Source organism: Nematolebias whitei, chromosome 7, assembly GCF_014905685.2.
Source record: "Nematolebias whitei isolate Nwh7 chromosome 7, NemWhi1, whole genome shotgun sequence".
Lineage (NCBI taxonomy): Eukaryota > Metazoa > Chordata > Actinopteri > Cyprinodontiformes > Rivulidae > Nematolebias > Nematolebias whitei.
The window spans coordinates 36,666,274-36,677,887 of NC_056504.1; the positions used below are offsets into that span (position 1 = coordinate 36,666,274).

Sequence of the window (11,614 nt, forward strand, 5' to 3'; positions counted from 1 at the left end):
TATATATATATATATATATATATATACATATTTTTAACAACTCTATTTAATGCAATTAACCATCAACATAAAAAAGATGGCTGAAGCATCTCTTCCATAATTGAAGCCAATTGTATCCAGTTTATTGTCACATATTTTAGGAGTATGATTTAGATTTTTTTTTTAAAAACATAGTGGTCTTCATCTTATTGGAAACTCCACATTTGACAGTACGGAGTTGGTTTTATTGGTGACACATATGCACAAGGCAATCATTACGAAGTAAAATAACCTCAGTTCTTTTGCAAAACATTCATAAATCCCATGCTGGTATAGAGCCATGCTACATGTTTTGCAGGAGACACAGCTCTTATGTCCTAAATTTATTGGAATGAATGTTGCTTTGTTTAGATTATCTTGCCTTCAGCACTATACTGGTGCTTAAAGTGGTTGTCAAACTCTGGAACATCAAACCCCGAGACAGCACTGCGCATTGCTAGGTCCATTTTGTTCTCACTTTTCCTGCACAAATGTTTCTACATTCACCCAGCAAGCGCCATTCTCACTTTTCGGTACAACACCTCTATGATTGGGCTGATTTCATCCAGCTCAGAGATGACCTATGGAGATGAGGGGCAACATCTCTGAGTGCTCTTTGAACAACAACAAAAAAAAAAAACGTTTTATTCTTTTTCTTTTTACACCTATGATGAGGAAGATCATCTTTAAAAGACTCATTCCCATCTTCACAAGTAAGGAAAATGAATGAAAGAGTCAGCAGCTTTAAAGTCTTTTTCAAACTTGTGTTAGGAAACATTTATGACTGTGGTAATTTATTAAAGTATTTAGGTATTCAATTTTGAGTTAATGTTCCTCAAACTTCATTCAGGCATACCTCTGAAGAGGTTTAATAGCACAACTGTAGGAGGTGTTTGCATTCAACTCATTATTACTTCACTTTATTTGCCATTGCTCCGGTTTATTGGATAAGATGTGATACCATCACACAAACATCAGTAAAAATCACTGTTTTTTTGGTCACATAACATTGCTTTGCAGTCAAACTGGAAAGTCCATCTTCTGACATTTTAACAAACATAAAACATTGTGATAAAACAGTATAACAGTTGATAAAAATTCCTTGAGCTTAAAGCCTTTAAAATTGTTTCTTCTTGTTTATTTGGTCGAAATACTTTCAAAGTATAGATTGAAACTAAAAACTGTTGTTTATAGTAAAAAATAAAAAAAAAAAGTAATTTTACACAGTGATGAAGATATTGTCTAATTATGAAATCTGTTGGATTTCTCTGAACAGCTCATCAGAAACCAGATTAACTACGACACACATCTGTCCATTAGTGGTAAATGTCTGAATCACTGATGAGGAGGTATTTCACTTACTGTGACACTTTCATTTGCTGTCCAACTAATGAAAAGGACTGCATGTCTGAAACAGCCTTATCTCACTGTATAAACAGGAGAAAATCTCAAGTGCTCATTAAAATACCTCTTACCTGTTTTTTTAAACTCTTCTGTTAGGAAGAATTTTTGGAAGTAATCCTAGCAACACAGGACAGAATAACACAGTGTATAATATTAACACAATTGGACCTGACAGTCACTCTGAACATATTTTTATACAGTCCTTACCCATAGTAAAAGTGTAGAACGTATCTGTAAAAAAGCTAGGTGGCAGGAAATTATATCTAGCCACATCATCAAAGACCAAACGCACCATGGACAGTGTTTAGGTTGTTTTCCTCCACTGTGAAATTGTGCAACATATTGGCCCTCCAAGCTTTGACCTCAGTTCAACCCCTCTTACCGAATGCTGTTCCCTCAGATCTCTGTACCTCACATAAATACTTGCATCTACTGTAAGACTCTGTGAAATAAACATCCACTTGGGCTTTTGCTCAAATACAAGCTATTCTGTTAGCTCTGCTTAGATTTTGTTGCTTCTTTATGTTAAGTGTTTGCACCAACGTTCCCTAACCCTAAAGCACTGTTTTAGAAATAATTCTGATTAAACAAATGCATAAGCTGACAAAAAAGGACATTTTTAACTACCTAGAAAAGGAGTATGTCACATGTACTGCTCAAGGTTTCTTTTTTTCCACATATACTAGAGAATTAAGTAAGACAGACAAGGTCTAAACTGAACTATTGTTTTTCAAGCATTAACCATGCTTCTTTCATGCTTGGGTAATAAAAAATACAATTTTGCCTGGAAACCAAATCTGTTTTCTATCTGAAGAAGAGGACCTTTGCTTTCATCCCCTTTGGGTACGAAACAAGTTAAACGAGGCAGTTTGGTTGCCTGAAAAGACTTTAATTAAGCCACCAATGCCAAAATGCACTTGCTCGTGTTTGCGTGCCCCTCAGAGACCTTAGAGCCTAATGAGTACCCACATGGGGCTTCAGTTATAAATAAAGAGCACAAACTTTGCCCAGTCAGCTTGTCAGTGTTGGTCTTGTTAAGTGAAATGGAGTGTATGTAGGTTATTCCTCTCAGCTGCAAATAATTCTGTGGGTGCGATAGCTAGTTCGCAGTAAAACAAATGGTTATAGTGCTGGTAATATGCTACAGATTCATGCATAATAAATGGAGGGGAGAAAAGGGAGATTTTGGCATGATCCATCCACATCCACATTACTAGTCAGCGCATTTCTGTGGTGGCAGGCTGCAGCAGGATTTTGCATGCTGCCAATGTCGCATCTGCAATGAAAGCATGCTTCTTTGTTTTTCTTTATCTCAGCGTGGCGCCATTACTTCCCAACCCTCATCTACATTCATTACAGTTCCGCTAATACAGTTCTTCTCTTTAAGATGATTCTCCATTTCTCCATTTTCTGTCTCCCTTCACTCTGTCTCTGTTTATTTATTCCTTTGCCTGGCAGGCTTACTCTTCATTAATCTAATGCAGTTTGCTTACACTCATTCAACTCTCTGCTTCAGCAGTCCTGTAGTGTAAAGCTGTCAGGGCCTTTTTGGCTGGCCCCTATGTGATCCCATAAAAAGAAAAAATTGTAATGTTCCTGCTCTTAACATAAAAAGCAAATAAATAAATAAACAAATACATACTAATCTTTACTCTTATCAGTACTCTTCCATCCTGTATTTTTTGTCATCCACTGAGTCTTATTAACGGACATTTTTCTAATGTTTATTTGGTGTCTTTCTCAAGTAACAAATAGAGAAATTTGGTCAAGATCTTATTACCGTATTTTCCGGCGTAGACGTCGCTCCGCCCTATAAGTCCCATCAGTCCATATTTGTCTAATAAAGTAGAAAAATCCATAAATATGTTGCTTTGCCATATACGTCGCATCTATTATGCATCACTGCTGACGTGTCGCATTTGTTACGCGTCACCACTGATAACACGAAAATGTGGGCCGAACCCAGAAATGCGGACCAGTGTTGTGCCAAAGACCGATGGGTTGCCAAATTGCGGCCATGGGAGCATGCACGGGAGGACTTTAACGAGAATTTAACTAGATTAACACTTAAAAACAATTATTTGTTTGCTCGAAATTATAGTAAAGGCGTGTCTCAGTCTAACGTTTGCTTAATACATGCATTTTGATGGTCAAATCAGCTGTATTTCAAAACTTGATATGCAGAAGTAAACGCGTGCACGCGACGAGTTGCTGTGCAAATTTAACAAGATAAACACCTCAAAACAATTATTTGTTGGCTTGAAATTATAGCAAAGTTGTGTCTCAGTCTACCATTTGCTTAATAAATGCACTTTAATGGTCAAATTAGCTGCATTTTGCCAAAGCGGTGCAGCTGTTTTGATGGTTCCAAGCAACGAGCAGAATGAAGGTGGGGAGAACATGGCAGGCCGATTGAGTCATTAATAGCTGGTGAAGATTCTCAGTCATCCAGGACATGGTAAATTAAAAAAGGTTCAATAAATAACAAGAAATTATAAAGTACAATAAAGTCCAGTTGTTTTTGTCTTGAATTTTTTTGAATTTGTCATTATAGCCACGTTTACTTATTATATGATATAACAGCATGCTATATACCTATTACTATTCTGCTGCCATCAAGTGGCTGAAAGTGGTACTGCTCTTTGTTTTGTTTTGTTTTCAGTCAGAATGAATGAAAATGGTCATATCTCAGCCAAAAATGGTTTATAAATATGGGAAAAAATCCATAAATATGTTGTTTCAGCCTATAAGTCGCAGGGCATGTAAATTATGCAGAAAACTGTGAATTATAGGTCGAAAAATACGGTATTTGTTTTTCTTTTTGAGGACATTAAACAGCTAATAGCACAGTAAAAAAATCTTTAAATCTACCTAGAAACAAGTGTTAGCGCAGTGTGTTGTTTAAGCAGGCTGTAAAGCTTTTAAAAATCTAGAAAACTTAAAATAGCAAAACTCCACTTGACGCTGAAACTTTTATTGATTATCATAGTGCATGCAGCCGTTTTGGGTTTTATATTCTGTTTGACTTTGGGAAATGTCTTTAATGTGAAATTAAGCCAAGGACTTATTATAGTTTCCAGATCAGGTTTTACTTGAAGCTATCTTTTTATGTGCACTTAAATACATGTTTGTGGGTGTGTGCATACTTTATGTGCATGCAGAACATCTCCTTGGGTTATTAATAACCAAATTCATTTGGTCGCACACAAGGCTTCTTCTTGCACTCTGGTACGAATTGTAAAACACAGGTTCTTAAATTGCAATAGTGTCCTTTAATTTATTGCTGTGTGAGCACTCGGTGATGCAGAGTTTGAGCCAAAGAGACAAAAACACAAAAGTCTTTTTTGTTATAGCCTTCTACTTTAATCAGTGCATTAAGTATTAAGTATTGGTGTTATAATAATCAATGCAAATTAGAAGGGCAATCATTTAGAGTTACTGTATCTCACTATGACACAAGATGATTTACTCATATTTGATTTGGAGAAGGATTTATGTATTTGTATGTTTATGTGTAATTATTACTTTACTTGCTATTTTATTGTATTTTTTTTTCCCTTTTCTGGATTTTTCTTTATAGTACAACTTAATTTCAAAAATATTGGGTTGAATTGTAAAATGTAAATTACAATGCAATGATTTGCAAACCTCATGAATCCATGTTTTATTTACAACAAAACATAAACATGTCAAACGTTGCAAGAAATTGCTCCATTCTTCTTAGGGGGGGAATGTAATATTTTAATATTTTATCATCTCAAAAATGGTAAAACGGGCACAACAAAAGACTGGAAAAGTGAGTGGTAAAAAGAAGAAACTGATGAAAGAGCATTTTGCAACTATTTAGGTTAACTAGAAACAGGTGCATAAGACAGTTTAAAAAAATTTGTTAATATATATATTTTTTATCTCTGTTAGTTTAATTTTATTTGAAATGGGGCTGTGATAGCTTGTTGGTCAGTGCCACAGTCTTGTAATCCTAAACCAGTGGGTTTAACCCAGGTTGTTTAAAACACTTGCCAATTTTTTTGTGCAAGCTGGCTCTCAGTGGCAACCTCTGCAAAAATGAAAAAAAAAAAAAAATACTTTTCATTCAGTCTACTTTACTAACAGGCCCAATTCTTCTCAACATGGAAATCTTTGGTGTTGTGACATTTTTCTCTTGAAGGTATTGTGAAGTTTTTTACTGAATTAAAACCATGTGGAATATTTGAGCCAAGTCTTAGTTTTCACTATTTTTTAATTACTTTTTAAATCATGGAGTGATTTTGGAAGTTTGCTTTAAAAGTCTTGCATTCTGGAAATGTCCCCTCTCTCAAATTTATGGAATCTCAAAACCATCTTCAGTTCAATATTTGTGATATTTTGACGGCAGTGTAATCTATAAGCGTCATCTTCTCCAGCACGTCTTGCTTTAACTGTTTGTCAAGACTCCTTCATTCATTCACTGTTCTTTTGGTCAAAGTCACACACAGACCAGATGTTGAGCTCATTTTAATCATAAAAATGAACTCCCTATAACAGCATCCAGTTTAAACAAGCGCTTAATCTTAAAGTTTTATGACGAAGAACAATCAAAGTTTTATTTTCCCTGAATGCATCACATAAAGCGTGAAATTATGCAACATCCTTTACCGTATGAGTGGTCACAGAAAGTCCAATTTCTATCAGTTAGTTCAATGTCAAGCCTGAGGCTCTTGCAGGTTGAGTTTCCAGGACCTTTTTGTAATTTAGGAAGATAACGCTGCTGCTTTGATCCTGTACTTTGACTTGTTCTCCCAATTACTGCCACATCTAAAGGAAGCTCTCACAGGTTTTAAGATTTTGTGACTTGTAAATGTGAAAAAGAACTTATTTGTCACGCTTCAATATTTATTTCTTTCCTATAAATTCTCATCAATTATTTTTGTATTTACAACCCATAGGGTCAAACGTAAGAATACGGTACTTGTGTCTTCGCATGTTATTTTTATTCATGTTATTAGATTTTAGCCTATTAGAAATAATAAAATACTCACAATTATGTTTCGATATTTACAGACTGTGTCAAAAATCACATTCATTTACTTTGGCAGCATTATGTTTCTGATTTGGCAGAGATTTAAGACAGTCTTCTTCTTTTTTTTTTTCCAATTTAGTGACATGACAGAAATCAACTCATCACCATGATACAATATGCTCTGTAACATATCTTCTATACCACTTACAATAACTTGACTTAGTTGAACTGCACAGTTTTACAGTATAGAAAATGACAATTAATGTACATCCCCTTCTAAAGCTAATCAAATGCATTTTAAGATCAGTTATATGGTAAACATTCACAGATGATTAAGCTTAGATTGATATTCAAGTAAAAATAGTAATCATTACTGTTTGAGACCTTTTGGTTCATTTGCTCAGTTGAAGTTTTAGAGTGCCTTTTTATTTAAAGATGTTCCAACAAGAATGACACAAAAAGCAAACCATGTGGCCCACGGGGGTTTGTTCTGCAGCAAAGCTGTGAAGACTGAAACTCCTTTGCTAGTACACTTCTACTATAGCTGCTACTATCGAGCATGAAGAGTGGGCAGTCTGGTTAAAAGCACAGAGGAAGACCAGAAATAGTAGAGCGTAGGAGAGAAGCTCCAACAATAGCCACCGCTGTACAGATGCATTCACCATGAAGTGAGGGTGTGATTCAGCCTCTGTGCTTAATACAGTAAATGGCTTGTGTAATGTGTAGGGTCTGATGTGTAATGGCCTCTCATGTTGACAGAGTAACACATTTGTCATCTTCCTGACAGAAAGTACAAGGTCAAATTACAGCTGTATCAGCACACCAGGATATTTTGTGACTAAAACAGGTTTTGGCATCTCCTTCAGCTGACGTACCTGCCTCCACCATGGGGAGACTGCAAGTCTACATCGATGGACTCGGACTTCTTCAGCACTTACAGCCTCACAGCCTGCAGGATCGACTGCGAGACCCGATACCTGGTGGAGAACTGCAACTGCAGGATGGTTCACATGCCTGGTATCCCACTGCTGCACGCAGACACACTGTCTCTGCACTCATGTAACAGTGACGTGCTGAATTGGCTGGTAGTTCAATGTCATTGGAAATCCATTCACGTGAGGTGGTGGTCGCAGTACGGCTCGAGGAACAAGCAGCTTTTTGGCAACGACTTCAGAAAATCAGATACTTTCACACTCCAGTGAATCGGAAAACTCTGCCACTTTCACTTTGTGTTTGTGCTGTGATTAAAGCTGGCGTTCACTGTCTGCCTCTTCCATTTAATCACTGTGTAGGATCTCAGATGGCAAATTGAAAAGGGGTTTGGCACAGAGGAAACATTTAGGTCTGGTCTTGGTTAACTCACGTTTACCTGCCATCTTAAATGTCTCGGTCCTCTGACACCCTGACAATCTATCCATGTGATAATCAGGATTATATGCTTGGTGTGTTGATGATTATTGTGAATCGCACAGTTCAAACTCTGTGTGCCATGTTGCGCTTTGGTCCTGTTCTTCTCTCCATCTTCCTGTCATTACAGTGATTTTTAAAGAAAATCTTGTGAATTATTGCAGCAAGGAAGTAATTTCCTCTCTGTCCATGGCAGGCCTTTATCCAACACTGTCTTGATAGATTAGAAAAGATGGCTCAGCTGCCAGAGGGAGACGTTTGGATGCAAGGTTCTTTAAGTAGTGATGAATGAAGTCATTTATGAGATCAGATCAAAATGATGAAGAATATCCAGCTGTAATAAGAACAGTAATGACAGTCTAATTTTAAGGCCTAGATTTTGGTGCCTTCTCCTTATATTTGGACTCCTCTTCTTGCCTTGATCCCTTTATTTCCACACTGAGCTCATTGGCTTTCTGCTTCCTGTCCCTAGGAGATGCCCCATACTGCACCCCGGAGCAGTACAAGGAGTGTGCAGATCCTGCCTTAGGTAAGGAGATAACCCAGCATGCTGCTTGTGTGTGTTTACTCTCTTGGTGTATATGTCCCACTGTTCAGAGCTCCTGATCCAGGTTGATAACAGATAATAGTGTTCTTTCAGAATGATGGCAGTACTGAGGCTCTTCTTTTCACACACCACCTCTCTCTCCATCTGTGAAAACCTTTCAGGTCCTTTCATGTGCGCTGCTTGTTTTCTTACCGACTTGCAATCTGTCACTCTTCCGTGACACTGTCTCATGTGTTTGCTTCTGGCTGCTGCTGTCCCTTTGACTCTGTCAGCATGTGTTTTTGATTATTTTTTTATTCCTTCTAAAGGTCTCTGAGGTCGCTCCGTGGCATCTTCTCTTTGACGCCTCTCACACCGCTGACATTTTGTTTGTCATTCTTCCGATGACCATAAATTAATCTGCCTCTGCATCTTCTCTTTTTCAATCTCTGTATCTTTGCCTTCTTCTTCTCTTTCTGTCTGTCATCCCAATTTCTCAGACTTTCTTGTTGAGAAAGACAACGATTACTGTGTGTGTGAAACGCCATGCAACTTGACTCGGTACGGTAAAGAGCTGTCCTTTGTCAAGATACCCAGCAAGGCGTCGGCCAAGTATCTTGCCAAGAAATTCAACAAGACGGAGCAGTACATTGCGTAAGTCATGTTTTTGTGTCGTATAAACCCAGTGATTAGTTTGATTACTTTCTCATATTGCCCATGAGTATATTCTGTTTTCCCTAATATCATGTTGATAATATTCTTGGGAGTGGTGGTGCAGAGGTTAGAGAAGGTGGTCCTGTGATCAGAAGATCGCTGGTTTAACTTGCGGTACCGACAACATCAAAATGTGGGTGGAAAAGGTGAAACACCCACACCTGTCTCCAGCCTCATTTGCCCCACTCTGGGCCTTTGAGCAAGGCCCTTAACCCCCACTATCTGCTCCTGCGGGCACCCTAGATAGGAGCTCTCTGCTCCACACAGAGGGCTGTGGTAGCTCAGTGGTCTGTGATTGTGTCAGGAAGGACATCTGGCGTAAAAATATTTGCCACGTCTTCGTGCGACTTAGTTCACTGTGGCGACCCCTGAAGAAGAGCGAAGCCAAAAGAAGAAAAAAATGTTGATAATATTCAGGCATGTATCTGCTGCTGACCAAGAAACTACAGTAGTCCCTCATTTATCACAGGGTTTAGGAGACCACGCCCCCCGTGAGAAGTTAAAAACCGTAAAGTAGGGATACAGTAGTCCAAGTTGAGGTTTCACTCCCAATCTCCCTCCTTCTGTGTAAATAAATTATTTAAATTTAAATTTATTATTTTGAATAAACAATCCATGCAGCATGGATTGGTTATTTGAAATATTACAGTACTTACATTTAAATTGTAGAGAAGAGAAGCAGGACATCAAAGCTCAAATGTACTTTGTGATCAATTACACTGGAAGAACTGAACATAGAAGTTCTAAAATAATTAAAAAATAACTTTTAATACTTTTGTATTTTGTGATTATGACGATTTTATAATGTGACATAATTTGAATTTTAACACAATTCAATCAGAGCATCTGGACAGCAAAGGGTTAACCCTTCACAAAGCTGCTTCAGCAGGAGCAGAGGTGTGTGGGTGGCAGAGAGAGGGAGCTTCTCCCTGCACCTGTGGGCTGCACACAGGTGCTAAATCATTTAAAATAATTGATTTTAAATAAACAATCCATGCCGCTCGTGTGGCTCATCCATCAATCAGCCAGTTGTGTGTCATGTCCACTCTTACTTTGAAAAACTGCGAAAGAGCGAATACAGGAAAGTCGAACTGCGAGTAGCGAGGGACTAATGTACTTCCAATAATGTAGCAAAAAATGTCACTAGTGTTAGATAAAATTTATTTATGTTGATTTTTTAATTGATTTTCTGTTGAACAGTTAATCAATCCTAAATACCTTATTAGCCGTGACGTTGGTTACAGGTCACAGAGTATGGACAAAGAGGCAAAAGTTTCAATCCATAGGTTAATGTCTAAACATACGAGTGCTAGTTTTTTTTACTGTTTGTTAAGCTTATAAGACAACTCTATAAAAATCAAAATAAAAAACAACAACATCCCAGTGCAAAAGAACACTTCATTAGTTAATATTCAACTTTCACATTTTTTCATGACAAGGTTTACAATATCTGTCTGCCAGGAGTTGAGTAAACTTTTAGATTGACTAATCACATTGATCAGACATGTACATTTACAGCATCAGCAACTAATATGGTCTATTTCAGAGAGTCTTTATTCAGAGCATTCATGTTCTAACATTGACACTGAGTCGAGAAAAAAAAACTGTCTTTCTTACATCATGGTTGGTAGTGTAAGGCTTTTGATAAGTTATTTTTCTAACATATACTTTAAAATAACAAGTTGTATTTTCCGATTGTAAATCATTTATTAGAAATTAAAATTTAAAAAGTCATACATGGTTGTTTTTTTGTTTATTTATTTATGTATTACAAGTTAAAGATAAGCATAAATTAACTTGAGGGATACTTAAAGGAATAAGACATAAAGTCAGTCTTCTTACATTTAGTTAATATTTTCAGTGTGTTAAGCAGTTCTTCAGGGTTAGTTTTAATCTGAAGGTGAAAGCAGACTAGTGGAAAAACCCAGCACAAGATTTGAATGCTATCAATGCAGGAGATAAGAAAATGAGTTTCTGATGCTCATCATCTGGATAAAAGGAAATAAAATCATCTTTAATGAGTTTTGACAGAGTCAGTCCACCTTCAGGCAGATTGTGCACATATGAAAGACTTATAGGATCAATGATTGACTCCCAAACATCATCATTAACAGGATGTGCAATATTCTGACAGATCAAAAACTCTTGGTTACTTCTAAACAACTCGAGATCTCTCTCATGATGGAAACTTTGATGAGCCCAAAATCAAAACAGCACGGAGCAACAACAATATCCAGTACTGATCTGCGAAGAAAAATGATTTTCCCATTTCCAAAATAACTCAAATTTATGCTTGAAAGAGAGACAACAAAAAACAGCGTTTCAAGAACCCTTGAAAAAAGTCTCAGAACATTTGTTTGTTTTCTAAACCTCATTGAGTAGATCACGCAAAACAGTAGTTGCTCTACCAAAAATGCACCATAAAAACATTACTTTGCAAATAAAGAGCCTTGATAAAACTTGCTGTGACCCAACTTTGGAATAAGTGGAAGAGGATGAATGGATGGATGGATGGATGGATGGATGGATGGATGGATGGATGGATG

General features: G+C 37.1%; 1 protein-coding gene across 1 annotated transcript in view; it reads left to right on the plus strand.

Annotated features, from left to right (window-relative positions):
* LOC119412798 (acid-sensing ion channel 1B) overlaps nucleotides 1-11,614 on the plus strand; it is a 67,085-nt gene that overhangs the window by 46,436 nt on the left and 9,035 nt on the right. Inside the window, exons 3-5 of the mRNA XM_037679833.1 lie at nucleotides 7,269-7,438; nucleotides 8,301-8,357; nucleotides 8,855-9,008. Of these exons, the coding sequence (XP_037535761.1) occupies nucleotides 7,269-7,438; nucleotides 8,301-8,357; nucleotides 8,855-9,008 (381 nt within the window). The remainder of the gene's footprint in view (nucleotides 1-7,268; nucleotides 7,439-8,300; nucleotides 8,358-8,854; nucleotides 9,009-11,614) is intronic.